We start from the raw sequence: 24,001 nt of genomic DNA, 5'->3' as shown, positions 1-24,001 counted from the left end.
AGATTTAAACTCTCGAAAATCAACAGAAATATATGTCAAAAAGGGGGGAAAAGTCAAAAATTCATACCACGATCTAACACAATAATGGAAGTTAATGCTGCACCTACTGGTGGTGCACAGTCGATCAAATAAAATAAATAAATAAAAAAATTAGACAAAAAAGTCAGTACACAAAAGCATACAATATCCAATGCAACCCATGAACATGAAAAATTTATACCTATCCATACGTACATATTCTGAGACAATCAGCCTAAAATTCAACGCCCTGCCCTAACACATATTAGTTTATATATCTAAGGCAACGGTATAAGGACACGCTTTAATGCATATAAATGCACAGACGCCGGGCAAACCTATCTTAGCGCTCTTGTTACTCATCATGTTGCGAGCAAGCAAGATGGCTTTCTATTATTTCAACATTTTTAACACGCCTGAGTGTACTTAAACACTTTAATATGTTTTTTTTACCCGGAAGTTCGTATTCACACAGGGAGTCCAATATAATATCGAATAACAGATTATACATACGCGGACTCTGGAAGCTGATCATATCCACATAGCCTATAAATTATAAAGATTAATTTAAACACGGACTATAATATTGCTCTTATGGTCGAATAGCCCAACATCAGTATGAGTATAAGGGTTATCATTGGCTCTCCACTATACACATTTTAAATGCATTTATAAAATGTTTAAATAGAAATAGATATTATATTGGACTCCCTGTATGAATATGAACTTCCAGGTAAAAAAAACATATTAAAGTGTTTAAGTACACTCAGACGTGTTAAAAATGTTGAAATAATAGAGAAAGCCGTCTTGCTTGACGCTAAACATGGTGAGTAAATAAAACAAATGTAATAATCAGAAAAGCTACATGATAGGTACATAATTATGAGAAACAACAATGGTTTAAACAAAGCATGTCACTGATCAAATGTAAAGTGATGGAAATAGATACATAATTTCATGAATCAATATAATGTAAATGTTGCTACTCGAAGCGATAAACAACAATGTGAAATTGAATGTAAGCTTCAATTTAATTATAAAAACAGATAGAAGAATGGATGTTTCGTGTTTCCCTTTACCAACAAACACATTCAACTTAACGGCACTACCACATCATCTCATTCATCATCTATAGTGTTTGGTTCATCCTGTTTGTTGACAAATGAGAAACCTGAAACGTCCATTCTATCTGTTTTTGTAATTAAACTGAAGCTTGAATTTAATCTCATAGTGTTATTTAATCAACATCTGAAACCCTACTTCGTTTGACAGCAGTTGACAAAAAAGATGCATCTGCTTCATCATCATTAATCAACCTTAACAAAGAATCATAAAGAGTGCTAATGGTCCCCATTATCTTTAAATTCTTTTCACCAAAAATACCTTTCTATATCTTATTTGATTTCTTAACTTTCAGCTGTGCCAATATTCAGAAGTCTATCTAACTGATCTTTAGTTTTACATATCCCACCATCTGAAATTACAGCATCTAATATATCAGATTTCTGTTGCCTATCTTTTATTATTTTATCACATCTTTTTCTTTTATTTTCACTCATCTTTTCCTTAACTTTTACACGTACATTAGCTTCATCTTCCTTACTAATAGACTGCAGGTTTTCAGAATTCCTTTTAGCTTCCTCTAAAATTTCATTTTGTTTAAATTCGCTTAATGCACAAAACCAAGAAACTGTCTTATTATGCTTCCACATATTAAGTGTGGAGCGTAAATGCAAGGAGGCCCTTTTTCGTTTATTGAGATCATAATCTAAATCCCCAAATAACCTTTCCCCAGTCAAATTGGTCAATGGACATCTATCTAAAATATTCCTAACATCAACAGCAATATCACCACCATACACACCACCGTCAAGAAAGTCATGTAATTGCCTCCTTAAAACCAATATACAATTCCGTACAAAATCTTTAAAAGCCGACAACACTAAATCAATTTGGCATTCATGCTTCACAAAATCTAAAGTACACATGTCATCAAAACAAAAATCATCAAACACGGAACAAAATTCATGTTCATCAAATGAAATCATGGACATAAATTTCTCAAAAATAACATCAATCTTTTTGACATAAGAGGAGAATGACCCATAAGGAATTTTACTTTTCATCAACTCCCAGTATGGCCCAGTGATAGTCAGATTAAACAGTGAAATAGCAGCAACTAAAGAAATTACCCTACTATCCCTCAAATCTGCAACAATACTTTGAAGCTTTAAATTGTCACCTGAAACTTCATTTTCTAAAAAATCAAGAACATGTTTATGATGGTACAAAAGAGCATGAGCATTTTCAAATATATTATTGAAACGATTACTTCTAAAACTGCAAAACTGAGACTTAATATTATTAACTTCACAATAATTTAGCCATTCTTCCCTTGCCCATTTTTCTCATCCCCCCGAGGTCCCAATACTTCTGCAGTTAGTCTTATAGCACGTAAGGCTGCACTTTCTTTACCAATACTAGACTGAAAATGATTAAACTTTTGCTGACTGTCCCTCCCAAGTGAACCCCCCTCTTTAATTACATCCCTCTCAAATTCTAACACAGCACTCTCAACAGCTTTAGATAAACCAAGCAAAAATGAGCGTTACAATACAAAAAATGTGTACATATATCCTCATCATGCAAAACACTCTTACGCCATTCATGAATTTTTTTATTTAAAAGTTTCATATTTGCCGCTCTATCGGACATAACAGAATTCATTTTATAAACAATTTCTTTTAAAAGCTCATCTCTTTCTTCTTCCTTTAGGTCACTATTAATTTGAATTAAATCATCAAAAACTTTAATTATTTGTTCTAACATACTATTTGCATCATCTGAGGCTATAGTCTGAAAACCCAAGCTAATTGCTTTTCCACTACTAAGAACAATATGTTTTTCCATGTAATGTTTCTTTTGTCTTGAAGTACCATCTGATGCAAAAGTAAAACAATCAGTATTTTTAATTTCATCAACAATTTGACATTTTGCTACATGATTGCCTTCAAACATTATATTTAGAGCAGTAGAAGAGGAAGGTAATTCTTCAAGAGAAAACGAATGTCCAAACAAATGTTTGGCAACTATTTGTACAACTTTTGAGCAATTAGTTGCAGACACATTCGCTTCCCCTTGGAGAGCCATATATGCAATAAGGACAGAATTTTTAAATTTATTATATTTGTCACATTTCAATTTGAATTTACTGTCATCTTTATCAAGATTGTTAACCATGTTTAATGTGTAATGCAGAGACTCAGACTTTTCATTCAACAACAAACATCTTTTCTTTGACTTAGACAAATTTTTTTGTAAAGACAACTTGACTTTCTGTAAATCATCACATTCTTTTTTAAGGACAGAATTTTTCATTTCCAAGTCCGCAATTTTTGTTGTTAAATCTGAATTAATTTTCCTCAGGGAACAATTGTTCTTATAAGTTTTGGATTTTTTAAATTTAACAAGATCCTGTGACAAAGTTTTGTTCTTTAATTTTAAATTAAAAATTTCTCTCTTTAAAATACTACATTCTGATGAAACGACTTTAGACTTTTTAGATGAAAACAATTTTTTAGAAGAGACAGACTTTGATAATTTTTTAGCATGGTCAACATTAACAATTGTGGAAGGAAGTGGGATGTGGGACTCTGAAAAAGATTCTGGCAATAAAACAGAAGTGATAGGTGCAGGGGTACATTCAGGTTTGGCTGGATTCTGAGTAGCAACAGATGTAGAGGGTAGAGGGGTAGAACCAGATCCAAAAGTGAATGACGATGATGGTAGTGGTGCTGAACATGAATCTGGTGTGGACACATTCTGAGAATTAATATTCACGGAGGGATGAGGGGTAGAACCAGATACAATAGAAATGCAGGACGATGGTGTTGGTGGTGGTGAGCTGAGAATCTTAGTAGAAGTGGACACATTCCGAGAATTAATATTCGTGGAAGGATGAGGGGTAGAACCAGATACAATAGAAATGCAGGACGATGGTGTTGGTGGTGGTGAGCTGAGAATCTTAGTAGAAGTAGAAGGTTGACTTGATGATGGTAGTACAGATGAAGGAAATAAAACGGTTGGCTGAGGACTCAGTGCTGGCCAGTCAACAGTAGACGACGGTGGTGGTGAGCTGAGAATCTTAGTAGAAGTAGAAGGTTGACTTGATGATGGTAGTACAGATGAAGGAAATAAAACGGTTGGCTGAGGACTCAGTGCTGGCCAGTCAACAGTAGACGACGGTGGTGGTGAGCTGAGAATCTTAGTAGAAGTAGAAGGTTGACTTGATGATGGCAGTACAGATGAAGGAAATAAAACGGTTGGCTGAGGACTCAGTGCTGGCCAGTCAACAGTAGACGACAGTGGGGGTGGTGGTGGTGGTGGCGATGATGAGGGTGGCTTTGTGGCTGTGGCAGGAGGAGAGTTTAATTGAATTTCCGTCAGATGACAGGGAAAGAAGGGTTTCCTGAGCCATGCCTGAAGTGCTGCTGGGTCCCTGCTGATACTTTTTATCAGCTTCCCCTTCTTTGTATCTGCAGCGAGATACATGCCTCGTAACTTCTCTCTCGTGCAAATCACAGGAGAAGGCGATATGTTTTCTAGAAATTTATGGAAGTCTCCATAAGTATAACCATGTTTCAGGAGAAAATTGCCGAGGTCCACAGCAATTTCATTTGACACAACAGTCTTTTTAAAATTGTTTTTCTCCAACGTCATGTTTACACCAATGGCATTGAGGGCATCACTGATGTGGTGAAGATCCACAGGTGCATTCAGAAATGTTTTATCTTTCCCTTTTGCCGCCTTCACAACCTTCAAAATTTTCCGCCAGATACTGTTGACTGGATAACTTGAGTCTGGACTCAACTTGGAGAACCATTGTTCCACCTAGAAGGGAAAAAATAACCAAAAAATATTGAAGGGCTTATAACTAATGCATTAGTATATTAGAACAAAAAAAAAACAAAAATAGAATCTTATACAAAAAGATAACCCTTGATAATACACCAGAATCCAATAAGTTTTTAAAAAGATAAGGATTAGGTATGAAAAAATGAACATACTTTGCTAGAGAGAAAAACACGGGAATGGTTTAGAATTTAATTGTATTCCATAGCAAACATCTAGTCTTGTCTAACCTAGTAAAGACCTTTTCAACAAGTGCTAATTATACCAACAGCACACTGCCCATTGCTAATTGCTGACTGTTGCAGGCATGCTTAAATATCATAAAGAGAGCCATAAACACGACTTTTACTTGTCTATGTCACTCAGTCACTTGTAACTACAATATTTATCCAAAAAAATATAATGGTGGCCTGTGACAACAAAAAACAGATGTGTCATATATTCATAGAAACCTTACCTCAGACACTGTCGTTTTGGCTTCAAAGCGCAGATGATAAAGCTGGACTAACAGCTTGTTTGTCACTTGCACAAGTGGCAGTGCAGGTCTACGACCTTTCCCCTTCATCAAAAATGAAGCCCTGAGACGACTCATTTGTTCGTCATCTGAAAATGGAGAATTAAAATGTTCAAACTTATTTGAGATGTGATAATAATAATAAATAGTTTCTATACACCGCCTTACCCCGTATTTCAACAAGCTCAACGCGCTAAATGATTACTCATTACCATCAACACTATCTATCAAAACTCAACTGTCAAATTCAAATAGGCAGGATTCAAGAATTTAATATAAATCTAAAATATCTTATACTATACTAACATATCATAAACAAGCAACCATAATCAAGTCAATCCCATAGCATCAAATCAAAACAAGCCTTCTACCAAGTAGTATACAGTAAAAGGTTAAAGTTAAATTTAAACTGGAGTTTGAGTTACTATAGTATAGTTCCATCATGGCATAATTGAAACTGGATCTTACAAAAACGATTGAAAAACAAACAAGTAGATACCTACTACTCATTGATGACACCTGATGAAGAATGGGGCCGTCCGGTTAAGATTATTATTATTATTATTATTAGTAGACGTCTAGATCAAACAATGTGCACTCAGATTATCAATAATTTCTTAATGAATGAGCTTGGTTTAATCTAAATTTCAGAAACAACTAGACTTAGATGTCAATAGTGTGATACTTTCCATTTCCTAGTACTAGTAGGACTCACAATCACAAGCACCAGTCTAGTAGTCAGGACGGACACTGACACTGACACGACCAGTATTTTATTTCTCATCTGAATCTAGAAGTAGCAGTGATAATGACACGTTCATTCTTAGCGAACGGTGGGCTCCGATAATAATAATAATAATAGCCTTCATGAATGAACACGAGTTGTCTAGCGGTTACAAACATTATCCATTAATTCAGAAAAGTGAGTGGAGCAAACTCAAACTCAAACAGTATCATGAATAAGACAAGATAGAGAAAAGCTTCGATCTACTCCAACACCGATCATAATAAAATACAAAACAATAAAATTTACTTACCACATAATTCAAGTAAGTCCATGTCCATAATTGAAATACGTTTGACTATTCTAGATGGCTTTAATGTTTGGAAACGTTTGTGTTACTCCAACTTACAATCGGTCTCGGTCACCGGCAGTTTATCAACTCACGCGTCGGACAGTAGGAGAGAAAGAAAGAGAAAGCGGAAACAGAGGCTTTGCTTTTAAAGATGGCGCTATTTGTTGAATCAAGCCAGCATGCTGGATTTTTGATATTATAGCCTTCAAATGCTGCAGATTTTAATGGTGTAATTTTTTCGCCGTTTATTAACCGTTAAGAGAGTCAAATTTTCACTCAAAAATAGAGCAAATTCAGTTAAATTTTAATAATATTTTTGTTGTGTTTATAAACGAAAAAATTACACCACACGAAAGGGCATTAAAAGGAGATTCTCCCACACTTGATTTCACAGCTGTTGGTCCGTTCAGCTTTTAGCGCGAGCAGATCTTGTGACGAGACCCGAATTTCGGTCGATCGGCACGCAGTTTTCACAGCGAAAATTTGCAATCGGATCTCTTTATGAGGGCGTTTTTGAATAGCTGTTAAAAAGTTCACATAGCTTGAATAGTTTAAATATTTAGCTCATCTTATAGAGCAGATATTGAAATATAATATTGTCCTTTTTTTTATTAAATAAAGTTTAATTCAAGAGAGAGAGAGACAGATATTAAGACCCCACTTTTTGATCGATCACGGCAAATTCGCCTGCCACACAGCGGTAGTTTGGGATACCTAGTTGTACACAGATTTGTCTTTGCTCTCTTTCAGTCTGAAGTATCTTTGACTTTCCCTGAAGGTGGTCCCACCAAATCATCAACCCTAGAGCAGTTTTCCAAGAAGCCAGAAATTAAAGTGAGTGGTAATTACTATAAGTATATTGTAAGAGTGAAGTGCACTGAGCATGGTAAATCATTGGCATGCTCTGTATAAATGGTCATATTTTCTGTTTCATTTATTTTAGTTTTCTTTTGATTTTAGACAGGACCGTTGTCGATATAAAAGAAGAAAAAGGCAAGACATTTTTTAAATTTTATTTTGGATAAAGCTGATGAGTATTGATGTTAAGAACTTTAAACTTTAATTAATTAGCTTTGCCATTAAAAAAAAAAAAAAATTGGGGGTGGGGAGAGTGGGATCCAATGATTACTGTACATTTTATTTGATTCTCATTCATCTCTATTTCCACTCTCCAGCATCAATTTAGCGTCCCAGAGAAACGGCCTTCCAAAGTTGTATCCTTAGCATTCACCGGTCTTGTTTTGGTTCCTCTCCTCATCCTTCTACTTTTGGTAAGTGACATTGACATACAAGCACCTCCTATCTCCTGGTCATCCTGTTAGATTCCCATACCGTTTTGGAATTGGTTCTCACCAACATGAAGGATAGATGTTAACATTTATTGCTAGAATTGTTAAATTATTATTATTATTATTATTATTATTATTATTATTATTATTATTATTATTATTATTATTATTATTATTATTATTATTATTAATATTATTATTTTTATTGTTTTAATTATTATTATTATTATTATTATTATTATTATTATTATTATTTTTATTATTTTAATTATTATTATTATTATTATTATTATTATTATTATTATTATTATTATTATTATTATTATTATTATTATTATTATTATTATTGCTGTTATGTGATAATTGGTAACATGTATTTATAGAACAACCTATCATTTATGATTTTTTTGTGAACAAAATATCCCTGAAAACTAAAATTCTTTCCAAACTACTTGCCTATCTAAATGGGCTGTTTTTGTCTGAGCTTGACTTTGTTTTGAAGATTTTACTACAAGTCCCTTCAGTCTCGTGACATATTGTCACATTAAGCGCACTGCAAATAAAGCACTGTGAAATACCTGCACAGCAAAGTGAAAGAAGTGAAATTATCATAGTTAATTTTTGACAATGTTTTTTAAAAACCTTTTACTCCTTCCAGTGGCTGAAATTGGGTGTGAATGTATCCAACTTCCCCTTGAGTCTAAGCGCTGTTGGATTCCATGTTTGTCTTGCAGGTTAGTAATCATACTGTTTGTTTTAAGATAAGTTCTCACTGGATTCGAGCACACTCTTAGGAAAGACCAAAAAGCATGTTAGAATCTGACGGTCATGGATGGTAATAATGACTCATTATATAGATACAATGAGGTCACCCAGCTCTAGCGTGCTGTATTGAAGAGCGTGCTGGAATCCAGCTAGTACTGTTTCAAAATGGACAAGCTAGCAGAATCCGTTAGAGAAACAAAAAACTTAGAATCCACTTACTAAGAGACTTCTCATTTAATTTATTGTCCTTTAGGTTTGAAAGATCTTACAAAAAGGTGTCATGCACTTTGAGCACAATTACTATTACTCCACATTGTGTAAACACATTGAAAGTTACAAAAGGGAAACTTGTCCCAATACCTTTATGTTTTAAAGAATAGTGAGCTTATTATGTGGATATTGTTCTATATAAAAGCGAATTAAAATTGTTTTTTGTATTGTTTTTTAGAAATATTTCCTCATTGTTCCTCCCCCCCCCCCCCCCCCACATTAATCCTTTTATCAAATGAGGGAAAACACCAGATAGGGGCAGTGTGGCTCAGTCAAGTCTTTGCTTCGTACCCGAAAGGTACCAATTTCAATCACCCGCCGCTGCGCTGTGTGGCCTTGAGCGAGTCACTTTGCGGCGCTGCACTGCGGCTAACGCCTGGGTTATTCCAGTCTTCCCTTGGAATAGACCCTAAAGACAAATTTCCCCTTGGGGATGAATAAAGGGAATTTTATTTTATTTATTTATTTTATTAGGTATCCCAAACTACCGCTGTGTGGCAGGCGAATTTGCCGTGATCGATCAAAAAGTGGGTTGTTAATATCTGTCTCTCTCTCTCTTGAATTAAACTTTATTTAATAAAAAAAAGGATAATATTATATTTCAATATCTGCTCTACAAGATGAGCTAAATATTTAAACTATTCAAGCTATGTGAACTTTTTAACAGCTATTCAAAAACGCCCTCATAAAGAGATCCGATTGCAAATTTTCGCTGTGAAAACTGCGTACCGATCGACCGAAATTCGGGTCTCGTCACAAGATCTGCTCGCGCTAAAAGCTGAACGGACCAACAGCTGTGAAATCAAGTGTGGGAGAATCTCCTTTTAATGCCCTTTCGTGTGGTGTAATTTTTTCGTTTATAAACACAACAAAAATATTATTAAAATTTAACTGAATTTACCCTATTTTTGACTGAAAATTTGACTCTCGTAACGGTTAATAAACGGCGAAAAAATTACACCATAAAAATCTGCAGCATTTGAAGGCTATAATATCAAAAATCCAGCATGCTGGCTTGATTCAACACATAGCGCCATCTTTAAAAGCAAAGCCTTTGTTTCCGCTTTCTCTTTCTTTCTCTCCTACCGTCCGACGCGTGAGTTGATACACTGCCGGTGACCGAGCCCGATTGTAAGGAGTGAAAAACGTTTCCAAACGCCATCAGAATAGTAAAAAGTGTTTCAATTATGGACATGGACTTACTTGAATTAGGGTAATTTAAATCTTATTGTTTTTTATTTTATTATCATTATAGGGGTGTTTGAGTAATCGAACTTTTCTCTATCTTGTCTTAATCTTATCATGATATGATACTGATACTGTTTGCTCCACTACTTTTCTGAATTAATGGAAAGTTTGTAACCGCTAGACAATTGTGTTCTTCATAAAGGGCTATTATTATTATTATTATTTTTCTTATTATTTTTAAGGGGAGCCCCCCGTTGCAAAAGAATAAACTTCTTTATACTGAACTTCTAGATTAAAAAAAAAATAATAAAACGGGTCGGTCAGTGTCCCCTGATGCTAGACTTTGTTGGGATTGTGAGTCCTACTTGTACTGGGAAATGGAAAGTACACACTATCGGTCTAAGTCTAGTTTTTTCTAAATTTTCTGAAATTTAATTAAGTCAAGCTCTTCATTAAGAAATTATTGAAAATTTGGGACGAAATCTGGTCACTTTGTTTGATTTTATAATAATAATCTTAACAGGATTGCTCCATTCTTCATCAGGTGTCATCAAGGGTTAGTATCCAACTTGTTTGTTTTTCAATCGTTTTTTAAAGATCCATTTCACCCATGCCACGATTGATGGAACTTTTAAAGATGGCGCTATGTGTTGAATCAAGCCAGCATGCTGGATTTTTGATATTATAGCCTTCAAATGCTGCAGATTTTTATGGTGTAATTTTTTCGCCGTTTATTAACCGTTACGAGAGTCAAATTTTCAGTCAAAATAGGGTAAATTCAGTTAAATTTTAATAATATTTTTGTTGTGTTTATAAACGAAAAAATTACACCACACGAAAGGGCATTAAAAGGAGATTCTCCCACACTTGATTTCACAGCTGTTGGTCCGTTCAGCTTTTAGCGCGAGCAGATCTTGTGACGAGACCCGAATTTCGGTCGATCGGTACGCAGTTTTCACAGCGAAAATTTGCAATCGGATCTCTTTATGAGGGCGTTTTTTGAATAGCTGTTAAAAAGTTCACATAGCTGAATAGTTTAAATATTTAGCTCATCTTGTAGAGCAGATATTGAAATATAATATTATCCTTTTTTTTATTAAATAAAGTTTAATTCAAGAGAGAGAGAGACAGATATTAACAACCCACTTTTTGATCGATCACGGCAAATTCGCCTGCCACACAGCGGTAGTTTGGGATACCTAATAAAATAAATAAATAAAATAAAATTCCCTTTATTCATCCCCAAGGGGAAATTTGTCTTTAGGGTCTATTCCAAGGGAAGACTGGAATAACCCAGGCGTTAGCCGCAGTGCAGCGCCGCAAAGTGACTCGCTCAAGGCCACACAGCGCAGCGGCGGGTGATTGAAATTGGTACCTTTCGGGTACGAAGCAAAGACTTGACTGAGCCACACTGCCCTATCTGTGTTTTCCCTCATTTGATAAAAGGATTAATGTGGGGGGGGGGGGGGGGGAGGAACAATGAGAAATATTTCTAAAAAACAATACAAAAAACAATTTTAATTCGCTTTTATATAGAACAATATCCACATAATAACTCACTATTCTTTAAAACATAAAGGTATTGGGACAATTTCCCTTTTGTAACTTTCAATGTGTTTACACAATGTGGAGTAATAGTAATTGTGCTCAAAGTGCATGACACCTTTTTGTAAGATCTTTCAAACCTAAAGACAATAAATTAAATGAGAAGTCTCTTAGTAAGTGGATTCTAAGTTTTTTGTTTCTCTAACGGATTCTGCTAGCTTGTCCATTTTGAAACAGTACTAGCTGATTCCAGCACGCTCTTCAATACAGCACGCTAGCTGGGTGACCTCATTGTATCTATATAATGAGTCATTATTACCATCCATGACCGTCAGATTCTAACATGCTTTTTGGTCTTTCCTAAGAGTGTGCTCGAATCCAGTGAGAACTTATCTAAAACAAACAGTATGATTACTAACCTGCAAGACAAACATGGAATCCAACAGCGCTTAGACTCAAGGGAAGTTGGATACATTCACACCCAATTTCAGCCACTGGAAGGAGTAAAAGGTTTTTAAAAAACATTGTCAAAAATTAACTATGATAATTTCACTTCTTTCACTTTGCTGTGCAGTATTTCACAGTGCTTTATTTGCAGTGCGCTTAATGTGACAATATGTCACGAGACTGAAGGACTTGTAGTAAAATCTTCAAAACAAAGTCAAGCTCAGACAAAAACAGCCCATTTAGATAGGCAAGTAGTTTGGAAAGAATTTTAGTTTTCAGGGATATTTTGTTCACAAAAAAATCATAAATGATAGTTGTTCTATAAATACATGTTACCAATTATCACATAACAGCAATAATAATAATAATAATAATAATAATAATAATAATAATAATAATAATAATAATAATAATAATAATAATAATAATAATAATTAAAATATAAAAATAATAATAATAATAATAATAATAAATAATAATAATAAATAATTAAAACAATAAAAATAATAATATTATAATAATAATAATAATAATAATAATAATAATAATAATAATAATAATAATAATAATAATAATAATAATAATAATAATAATTTAACAATTCTAGCAATAAATGTTAACATCTATCCTTCATGTTGGTGAGAACCAATTCCAAAACGGTATGGGAATCTAACAGGATGACCAGGAGATAGGAGGTGCTTGTATGTCAATGTCACTTACCAAAAGTAGAAGGATGAGGAGAGGAACCAAAACAAACCGGTGAATGCTAAGGATAACAACTTTGGAAGGCCGTTTCTCTGGGACGCTAAATTGATGCTGGAGAGTGGAAATAGAGATGAATGAGAATCAAATAAAAGTACAGTAATCATTGGATCCCACTCCCCCACCCCCAATTTTTTTTTTTTTTAATGGCAAAGCTAATTAATTAAAGTTTAAAGTTCTTAACATCAATACTCATCACTTTATCCAAATAAAATTTAAAAAATGTCTTGCCTTTTTCTTCTTTTATATCGACAACGGTCCTGTCTAAAATCAAAAGAAACTAAAATAAATGAAACAGAAAATATGACCATTTATACAGAGCATGCCAATGATTTACCATGCTCAGTGCACTTCACTCTTACAATATACTTATAGTAATTACCACTCACTTTAATTTCTGGCTTCTTGGAAAACTGCTCTAGGGTTGATGATTTGGTGGACCACCTTCAGGGAAAGTCAAAGATACTTCAGACTGAAAGAGAGCAAAGACAAATCTGTGTACAACTAGGTATCCCAAACTACCGCTGTGTGGCAGGCGAATTTGCCGTGATCGATCAAAAAGTGGGGTCTTAATATCTGTCTCTCTCTCTCTTGAATTAAACTTTATTTAATAAAAAAAAGGACAATATTATATTTCAATATCTGCTCTATAAGATGAGCTAAATATTTAAACTATTCAAGCTATGTGAACTTTTAACAGCTATTCAAAAACGCCCTCATAAAGAGATCCGATTGCAAATTTCGCTGTGAAAACTGCGTGCCGATCGACCGAAATTCGGGTCTCGTCACAAGATCTGCTCGCGCTAAAAGCTGAACGGACCAACAGCTGTGAAATCAAGTGTGGGAGAATCTCCTTTTAATGCCCTTTCGTGTGGTGTAATTTTTTCGTTTATAAACACACAAAAATATTATTAAAATTTAACTGAATTTACCCTATTTTTGACTGAAAATTTGACTCTCGTAACGGTTAATAAACGGCGAAAAAATTACACCATAAAAATCTGCAGCATTTGAAGGCTATAATATCAAAAATCCAGCATGCTGGCTTGATTCAACACATAGCGCCATCTTTAAAAGCAAAGCCTTTGTTTCCGCTTTCTCTTTCTTTCTCTCCTACCGTCCGACGCGTGAGTTGATACACTGCCGGTGACCGAGACCGATTGTAAGGAGTGACAAACGTTTCCAAACAGCCATCTAGAATAGTCAAAAGTGTTTCAATTATGGACATGGACTTACTTGAATTATGTGGTAAGTAAATCTTATTGTTTTTTATTTTATTATCATTATGATCGGTGTTTGAGTAGATCGAACTTTTCTCTATCTTGTCTTAATCTTATCATGATACTGATACTGATACTGTTTGCTCCACTCACTTTTCTGAATTAATGGATAATGTTTGTAACCGCTAGACAATTCGTGTTCATTCATGAAGGCTATTATTATTATTATTATTATTATCATTATTATTATTAATGGGAGCCCACCGCTTGCTAAGAATGAACGTGTCATTATCACTGATACTTCTAGATTAAAAATAAAATAATAGAAACTGGTCGTGTCAGTGTCCGTCCTGACTGCTAGACTTGTGCTTGTGATTGTGAGTCCTACTTGTACTAGGAAATGGAAAGTATCACACTATCGACGTCTAAGTCTAGTTGTTTCTCAATTTTCTGAAATTTAGATTAAGTCAAGCTCATTCATTAAGAAATTATTGACAATTGGGACGAAATCTGGTGCACATTGTTTGATCTTATAATAATAATCTTAACAGGATTGCTCCATTCTTCATCAGGTGTCATCAATGAGTAGTATCCAACTTGTTTGTTTTTCAATCGTTTTTTAAAGATCCAGTTTCACCCATGCCACGATTGATGGAACTATTACTATTATTATACTATAGTGACTCAAACTCCAGTTTAAATTTAACCTTTAACCTTTGACTGTATAGACTACTTGGTAGAAAAGCTTGTTTTACTTTGATGCTATGACTATGGGATTGACTTGGTGATGGTTGCTTGGTTATAATATCAGTTTTAGATTTATATTAAATTCTTGAATCCTGCCTATTTGAATTTGACAGTTGAGTTTCGATAGATAGTGTTGATGGTAATGAGTAATCATTTAGCGCGTTGAGCTTGTTGAAATACAGGGTAAGGCGGTGTATAGAAACTATTTATTATTATTATCACATCTCAAATAAGTTTGAACATTTTAATTCTCCATTTTCAGATGACGAACAAATGAGTCGTCTCAGGGCTTCATTTTTGATGTAGGGGAAAGGTCGTAGACCTGCACTCCCACCTGTGCAAGTGACAAACAAGCTGTTTGTCCAGCTTTATCATCTGCGCTTTGAAGCCAAAACGACAGTGTCTGAGGTAAGGTTTCTATGAATATATGACACATCTGTTTTCGTTGTCACAGGCTACCATTATATTTTTTGATAAATATTTTGGTTGTTTTTGATGTTTTTTACTGCGCTAATATTATCAGTACAGTGAGGCTAAACCAGCTTATGATTTGATTTTTTTTTTTGTAAAACACAAGGTCCCGCTATGGAGCTTTCAGATTCATATAAGTTCATGATGGTTGCGAGTAGATTTTATTGTTAACATGTATGGTTGAGTTTATTTGGGTTTGTAGTTACAAGTGACTGAGTGACATAGACAAGTAAAAGACGTGTTTATGGCTCTTTTTATGATATAATTTAAGCATGCCTGCAACAGTCAGCAATTAGCAATGGGCCATGTGCTGTTGGTATAATAGCACTAGTTGAAAAGGTCTTTACTAGGTTAGACAAGACTAGATGTTTGCTATGGAATACAATTAAATTCTAAACCATCCCTGTGTTCCTCTCTCTAGCAAAGTATATTAATTTTTTCATACCTAATCCTTATCTTTTTTTAAACTTGTTGGATTCTGATATTATCAAGGGTTATCTTTTTGTATAAGATTCTATTTTTTTTCTGTTCTAATATACTAATGCATTAGTTATTTCTGGTTATTTTTTCCCTTCTAGGTGGAACAATGGTTCTCCAAGTTAAGTCCAGACTCAAGTTATCCTGTCAATAGTATCTGGCGAAAAATTTTGAAGGTGGTGAAGGCGGCAAAAGGGAAAGATAAAACGTTTTTGAATGCACCTGTGGATCTTCACCACATCAGTGATGCCCTCAATGCCATTGGTGTAGACATGACATTGGAGAAGAACAATTTTAAAAAGACTGTTGTGTCAAAGGAAATTGCTGTGGACCTCGGCAATTTTCTCCTGAAACATGGACATACTTATGGAGACTTCCATAAATTTCTAGAAAACATATCGTCTTCTCCTGTAATTTGCACGAGAGAGAAGTTGCGAGGCATGTATCTCGCTGCAGAAACAAAGAAGGGGAAGCTGATAAAGAATATCAGCAGGGACCCAGCAGCACTTCAGGCATGGCTCAGGAAACCCTTCTTTCCCTGTCATCTCTCCTCCTGCCACAGCCACAAAGCCACCCTCGTCATCGCCACCACCACCACCCCCACTGTCATCTACTGTTGACTGGCCAGCACTGAGTCCTCAGCCAACCGTTTTATTTCCTTCATCTGTACTACCATCATCAAGTCAACCTTCTACTTCTTCTAAGATTCTCAGCTCACCACCACCGTCGACTACTGTTGACTGGCCAGCACTGAGTCCTCAGCCAACCGTTTTATTTCCTTCATCTGTACTACCATCATCAAGTCAACCTTCTACTTCTACTAAGATTCTCAGCTCACCACCACCACCACCACCATCGTCCTGCATTTCTACTGTATCTGGTTCTACCCCTCATCTCTCCACAAATATTAATTCTCGGAATGTGTCCACACCTGATTCATGTTCAGCACCACTACCATCATCGTCATTCACTTTTGGTTCTACCCCTCTACCCTCTACGTCTGTTTCTACTCAGAATCCAGCCAAACCTGAATGTACCCCTGCACCGATCACTTCTGTTTTATTGCCAGAATCTTTTTCAGAGTCCCACATCCCACTTTCTTCCACAATTGTTAATGTTGACCATGTTAGAAGATTATCAAAGTCTGTCTCTTCCAAAAAATTGTTTTCATCTATAAAGTCGATTCATCAGAATGTAATATTTTAAAGAAAGAAATTTTAATTTAAAATTAAAGAACAAAACTTATGTCCGATAGAGCGGCAAATATGAAACTTTTAAATAAAAAAATTCATGAATGGCGTAAGAGTGTTTTGCATGATGAGGATATATGTACACATTTTTTGTATTGTAACGCGCATTTTTTGCTTGGTCTATCTAAAGCTGTTGAGAGTGCTGTGTTAGAATTTGAGAGGGATGTAATTAAAGAGGGGGGTTCACTTGGGAGGGACAGTCAGCAAAGTTTAATCATTTTCAGTCTAGTATTGGTAAAGAAAGTGCAGCCTTACGTGCTATAAGACTAACTGCAGAAGTATTGGGACCTCGGGGGGATGAGAAAAATGGGGCAAGGGAAGGATGGCTAAATTATTGTGAAGCTAATAATATTAAGTCTCAGTTTTGCAGTTTTAGAAGTAATCGTTTCAATAATATATTTGAAAATGCTCATGCTCTTTTGTACCATCATAAACATGTTCTTGATTTTCTAGAAAATGAAGTTTCAGGTGACAATTTAAAGCTTCAAAGTATTGTTGCAGATTTGAGGGATAGTAGGGTAATTTCTTTAGTTGCTGCTATTTCACTGTTTAATCTGACTATCGCTGGGCCATACTGGGAGTTGATGAAAAGTAAAATTCCTTATGGGTCATTCCCCTCTTATGTCAAAAAGATTGATGTTATTTTTGAGAAATTTATTTGTTAAGGATGATTACTGATGATGAAGCAGAAGCATCTTTTTTGTCAACTGCTGTCAAACGAAGAAGGGTTTCAGATTCTGATGTTGATTGAATAACACTATGAGATTAAATTCAAGCTTCAGTTTAATTACAAAACCAGATAGAATGGACGTTTCAGGTTTCTCCTTTGTCAACAACCAGGATGAACCAAACACTATAGATGATGTGGTAGTGCCGTTAAATTGAATGCGTTTGTTGGTAAAGGGGAAACACGAAACATCCATTCTTCTATCTGTTTTTATAATTAAATTGAAGCTTACATTCAATTTCACATTATTTATCGCTTCGAGTAGCAACATTTACATTATATTGATTAATGAAATTATGTATCTATTTCCATCACTTTACATTTGATCAGTGACATGCTTTGTTTAAACAATTGTTGTTTCTCATAATTATGTAGCTTTTCTGATTATTACATATGTTTTATTTACTCATCATGTTTAGCGTCAAGCAAGATGGCTTTCTATTATTTCAACATTTTTAACACGTCTGAGTGTACTTAAACACTTTAATATGTTTTTTTTACCTGGAAGTTCATATTCATACAGTAAGGGAGTCCAATATAATATCTATTTCTATTTAAACATTTTATAAATGCATTTAAAATGTGTATAGTGGAGAGCCAATAATAACCCTTATACTCATACTGATGTTGGGCTATTAGACCATAATAGCAATATTATAGTCCGTGTTTAAATTAATCTTTATCATTTATAGGCTATGTGGATATGATCAGCTTCCAGAGTCCGCGTATGTATAATCTATTATTAGATATATTGGACTCCCTGTATGAATATGAACTGCCGGGTAAAAAAACATATTAAAGTGTTTAAGTACACTCAGGCGTGTTAAAAATGTTGAAATAATAGAAAGCCATCTTGCTGACGCTCACATGATGAGTAACAAGAGCGCTAAGATAGGTTTGCCCGGTGTCTGTGCATTTATATGCATTAAAGCGTGTCCTTATACTGTTGCCTTAGTTATATAAACTAAAATGTGTTAGGGCAGGGCGTTGAATTTTAGGTTGATTGTTGAGGTGTCTCAAAGTATGTACTTATGGATAGGTATAAATTTTCATGTTCGTGGGTTGCATTGGATATTGTATGCTTTTGTGTACTGACTTTTTTGTCTAATGTTTTTATTTATTTTATTTGATCGACTGTGCGCCACCAGTAGGTGCAGCATTAACTTCTATTATTGTGTTAGGTCGTGGTATGAATTTTTGACTTTTCCCCCTTTTTGACATATATTTCTGTTGATTTTCGAGAGTTTAAATCTTGATTTCTTTTCATAACTCTGTTTTTGTCATTCTTATTGTGAAAAGGACATAAAATTTGGATTCCCCATCCCTCGAATCATTTGTATGTCAAGTTTCATAGCCATATCTCATCATTTAAATTTTTGGTAGCGGAAACACTGTTTTTTTCTCAAAATGTCTTCCTTTGGCGATTTCGGCCTTTTTTCGAATTTTGAGACGTAAAATCTCAGTAATTATTGCCTCTATCTCTCTGAAAAAAATTGGGCTTACTGTCTGGTGCCAGTTCTAAGGCTCAGATAAGTTTCATGCCTTAATTTAGATTACTGACGAGTCTGCAAAGTGCCGAAGATGGTACATCTGGCGATTTCGGTGAAATTATTTTCACGCGCGTCATGTTTTTTCTTGATTTTGATGCTGTATAGTAACTGAATTATACTAGGTGAATATTTGTTTGAGTATTTTTCTTATTCTCTATGTCCATGGCTTGCGATTGCTTGCAAATTATTCAATTTTGTTATTATTTTGTTTGTTTTGATGCACCTTAAACTTGCTGTTTGGTAGCATGTTCTGTTGGTGTACGAAAATTACAAGTTATTAAATAAATAAAAAATTCGTAACTTTTTTATTTGTTGTCCGATTTTAATCATTTAAAGACTGTTGTTCATGGTTTGACAATCTGTATTTGTTCAATTCAAAATAACAGCAGTTTTCTGCAGTTGAAATTTTAGTTTGGGATACCTAATTTTATACTTTTTGCCCCTATAAACTTGTCTTAAAAATTGAAGCTTTGATTAAATGTTTATAATACAATATAGTTTTATTTTATTTTTATTTCTACTAGGTATATTTGCCTTATACTATTTTTACTGGGTGGAGCTGAACATGTTCCAGACATTGAGATACCTGGGATTCTTGGCTATACCGACGTTCTTGTTTGGAAATCGATTGTTGAGTTCTTTAGCATCCAAAAGGTAAGATTGGAGGGAACGGTGAAATGTGATATATTAATCCAGCCCTCTCATTGGAAAATCCTATCATTTCTTAGTAAATACGTCATCGTTGAATAATGCTTTGAACGCGTTGAATAAAAATTTTATTCACCGATTGCAGAATATTTTTGAACATTGTATTGGTGTGAAATTAGGTGTAAAAGACAGCTGATTGGTAATTATAAATAATCTTTTGGTGCGCATGAATACAAATCCAACGTTTTTAATTTTGGGTCAATTTGTCATTTAAGCAGAAGGAGAAAGACACATATTATGGCTGGAGAATAGAAGTACTAATACGTACCAGTTGGTTATGAAATATCTAATAATCTTACTTGGAGGGGTGGAATAAACGTATTTTTTCGATTCTTTTTATTCATTAAACTCTTTATATTTTTATTATACAATAACACATACACAATTGAAATAACTCTTTTAATAAATGCAAAGAGATGAAAGAATCGTATAGCGTTCTCTGCATTATATGATCTCTATTCTTGGGTGGGGAAGAGAGGAGTGAAAGAGGTTTTAAAAATCCTGAGCATTATGCTAAAATAGCCTTGAATAGAATTTATTTCTGTCAGGGAGCATATTTAAGACCTATAGATAATTACTATTTCTGCACTCTTCTAAATTCTCATTAGGATTAGTTGTGCTCTCTTTAATTTCTGGGACTAGGCTGATAATGATGGAACATGCATTTTAAGTAGGAGTATTTTCACTAAAGTCGATTAAATGTTTATTGTACAAAAAAAATCAAATGCCATGCAAGGGATAAAACATTAAGTATTAAATTAATTTGTGTGGTCTAGTGGTATGACATATGCTTTTGGATCAGAAGGTTCTGGGTTCGAGCCTCGCTCAGCGCATAGTCGAGTCCTTGGAAAAGGCTCTTTACTCACATTCTGTCACCGTGCTCAGGTGTAAAATGAGTACCTGGCCGTTAAGAGCATTGTCTCTGTCTGAAAAAAATTGTAATTGTAATATTGCCTACAGGTGTCATGTTTCGTTCTACATGGTACGTGTTGCGGTTGGTCAGGGACCCCTTGTAAAGCGCTTTGAGCACGTTAAGTGGATATTGCCCTATATAAATGCTCCAATTAAAAAATAAAAACCCTCTTTCTCCACACTTGCTGAATTTGAAAAGTGTCATTACTAAAAATAGCAGTCAATAGACATTCAACCCTGAAGACACACCTTTGGCAATGATCTCCCATGGCAGGATTGTGCCGCTATGTTGTATCGAGTTATGATTGGAAGGTCCTGGGTTCTAGTCCTGTTCTAAGCGGTGCATAGTTGAGTCCTTGGAAAAGGCTCTTTACCCACATTCTGTCATCGTACTCGGGGTATAACTGGCCGTTAACAATGTTGTCTTTGTCGGGGAATAAATTGTAATATCGCTTAACAGGATCCTCTCTTGTCCTACATAAGTGTTGCTGTTGGCTACAGACCCCTTGTAAAGTGCTTTGAGCACGTTTAATGGATATTGTGCTTTATAAATGCTCAAGGATGGACAGTCGTGGCTTGTATTCTTGAAATATTGTTATGCAAAACCTTATAAATCCCAACATTTCAAGAGTTTGTATTTCAGCTAGTTCTGATCTCTCCCAAAGGTTTTATACTACATTCTACTCATTACACATTTGATAACATTGTTAGATATCACGCTTTACGTCCCATGTGTGCACATTTTAAAGATTTTTCTGACATGAATTCACGCAATTTTCAGTTTTAAACTTATATACTAGACATGATCCCTTTCAAAAACTGTACAAGATGTGTCTTTATATCGATTCCTTTGTACAAGATGTGTCTTTATATCGATTCCTTTGTACAAGATGTGTCTTTATATCGATTCCTTTGTACAAGATGTGTCTTTATATCGATTCCTTTGTACAAGATGTGTCTTTATATCGATTCCTTTGTACAAGATGTGTCTTTATATCGATTCCTTTGTACAAGATGTGTCTTTATATCGATTCCTTTGTACAAGATGTGTCTCTATATCGATTCCTTTGTACAAGATGTGTCTTTATATCCATTCCTTTGTACAAGATGTGTCTTTATATCGATTCCTTTGTACAAGATGTGTCTTTATATCGATTCCTTTGTACAAGATGTGTCTTTAAATCCATTTCTTTTGCCTTTTTTCCACAGAAAAGCAGCCTGAGTCTTCGAGTAATTCCATCAAGAGTGTGAAAGTGTGAGTGTTGGTGAGAGGTCGTGTGTGTGTGTGTGTGCCAAGGGAATTGTCTCTCGTTCAAAGTGGACCATCCATCATATTCACAAGTGTGGCTTTAATTTAACTATTAACAGTGATGATGTAACACATTTTTTGTATTGTCCAAATATGTGAGGCTGGCTGAGAAAACCCAAGCTTCAATTTGAGATATGAGGCAAAATCGAAGATAAAGTGTGTCCCATAGCAACAAATTTTATTCAGAAATAAAATTCACAACTTGGGTTCTAATAGACATAAAAAGAAAATTTAAAGTGGTAAATGATCAGAAAGATGTGGTCTACACCACTGCATACATAACTCAATTTATGAAATTTGCGAATCTTTCCGGGTTTTCTCAGCCAGCCACACATACTTTTTACTTTGATTACTGAGGAGAAGTAAACTGATGCCAGGATGCCAAATAAGAGATAAATTCATCTGTGTTATAATTGTTGTTAGCTTAATCGACGTGGACGGAATTGTTTACCATAAATATATTTCTATTGATAAAAGTAGTACGTAATAATGTGAATTTGCCAACTGGATTTCTCAACTCTTTTTTGTTGAAGGCATTGATAATGTTCTGCACATTTGCTTTTGATAATAGATCGAGTTTTTGTCAATCAAGAATGCGATTTTATTTTTTTTCTTTTCCTGTTGTATGAATGGTTTGTTGCCACTACAAAATCAATATGCACTTCTGTTTTCTTCTATTTAATATTATTTATATCTTTGTTGTGTGTGTGGGAAAATGTGATTTCTGATTTTTGGGTTTTTTATTTTTTTGGGGGGTTATTTTTGTGTGGTGAAAATGAGATGTGATAAGACTGCTCATTGGTGAAGTGTTATCATTAATTTGTTATTTACGTTGATAGAGATATTTTTGTACGTCATTCTTTTTGGAAGGAAGTGGTTGTCGAGTTGAATTTCATAGGTACTGTGTTTATGTTTTTACCACACTTAAAAATATTACAAAAATAAAAAAAAGATAATAAATTGTTACTTGAATTGAACTTGTTTGCTATTGGTTTATATCCTGAATTCTGGGTGGGGTTCCTGACCTCCCATAGTGGGCAGGGGGGTACATGATGTCTTCTATCCCCTTATATCCGTTTTCCAACATGCTTTCTGTCTTTGTGCGGGTGGTTGGATGGGAGCATCACCCTTGAATCATATACCCATGATGTTCGCATGGGTGTACGATCCGATAGTGATGTCGTTTCTTCTTCTCTTTACTAGCCTATCCTGCTTCTTTGGTTTGTGATTGTATTTTTGACAGGGGATATTTTTTTTTCTGTAAATCTTCTGCCTGTTTGTTCTTGGTTATTTATAATTTAGCTTATGATATCTTTAGGTTATGATTTTGATTTACATTTATACTATTTTTGTTAGATTGCTTGTTTTTTTGTTTCAGCGGTCTCTCATATAACCTCAATTGTGTTGGAAGAGACCTAAAGCAACAAACAAACCAAAAAAAAAAATCTGTCTTTGTCTTGGAATGAGATTACTTGGTTTTGTCCTGGTCCCGGCCAGATGCCCTGGCTGAGAGGGAAACAGTCGAATGTATAGTTAGTTTTGGGAGATGATATTTTTTTCATTGTAAATCATCTCTCTGTTATGCACTGTATTATGTTTTCTTTATATATGATTTGTAAAACATTTGAGTGTGTTCCTCTTAGCGGGGACCTGTGCTTGTGTCTGGATGAGCCTTTTAGTGATATCAAACTAAGTACTTTGATAGAGTGCTTTTGGAATCTACACCCGTTTCTTATTTGAACCAATCCCCTTTGTCTTCCCTTTTCTTGGACGCTTTATTGTAATTCTAGAACTTTTTACTATCCCATTTTCTTCCTTTTTACTGGCGCTGATATGATGTGTTGC

General features: G+C 34.7%; 2 protein-coding genes across 3 annotated transcripts in view; one reads left to right on the top strand and one right to left on the bottom strand.

Annotated features, from left to right (window-relative positions):
• LOC144957363 (dolichyl-diphosphooligosaccharide--protein glycosyltransferase subunit 2-like) overlaps positions 1-23,128 on the top strand; it is a 38,445-nt gene extending 15,317 nt beyond the window's left edge. For both annotated transcript variants that reach the window (XM_078888556.1, XM_078888558.1), the window contains exons 15-19: positions 7,270-7,353; positions 7,695-7,790; positions 8,467-8,542; positions 19,752-19,881; positions 22,057-23,128. In XM_078888556.1, the coding sequence (XP_078744682.1) occupies positions 7,270-7,353; positions 7,695-7,790; positions 8,467-8,542; positions 19,752-19,881; positions 22,057-22,069 (399 nt within the window). In that variant the 3' untranslated portion in view covers positions 22,070-23,128. The remainder of the gene's footprint in view (positions 1-7,269; positions 7,354-7,694; positions 7,791-8,466; positions 8,543-19,751; positions 19,882-22,056) is intronic.
• Positions 2,578-7,230, bottom strand: LOC144957067 (uncharacterized). The gene is made up of 3 exons (XM_078888034.1): positions 6,481-7,230; positions 5,387-5,532; positions 2,578-4,908 (listed from the first exon to the last, which is right to left on the bottom strand). Exons 1-3 carry the CDS (start codon positions 6,506-6,508, stop codon positions 2,578-2,580), a joined length of 2,505 nt encoding a protein of 834 aa, XP_078744160.1. The 5' UTR covers positions 6,509-7,230.
• Positions 23,129-24,001: the final 873 nt, after the last annotated feature.

The sequence above is a fragment of the Berghia stephanieae genome, chromosome 11 (genome assembly GCF_034508935.2).
Source record: "Berghia stephanieae isolate SIO BIC M18660-M18661 chromosome 11, UCSD_Bste_1.3, whole genome shotgun sequence".
Classification (NCBI taxonomy): Eukaryota; Metazoa; Mollusca; class Gastropoda; order Nudibranchia; family Aeolidiidae; genus Berghia; species Berghia stephanieae.
This window is presented reverse-complemented; position numbering and strand designations above follow the sequence as displayed.

Bases quoted from the DNA above. Each gene is read 5' to 3' on its own strand.
- LOC144957067 (XM_078888034.1), bottom strand. From the start codon at position 6,508: ATGGACATGGACTTACTTGAATTATGTG. The intron at 5,533-6,480 runs GTAAGTAAATTT...CTCCATTTTCAG, and splicing joins GGACTTACTTGAATTATGTG to ATGACGAACAAATGAGTCGT. The intron at 4,909-5,386 runs GTAAGGTTTCTA...TTTCCCTTCTAG, and splicing joins CCAAAACGACAGTGTCTGAG to GTGGAACAATGGTTCTCCAA.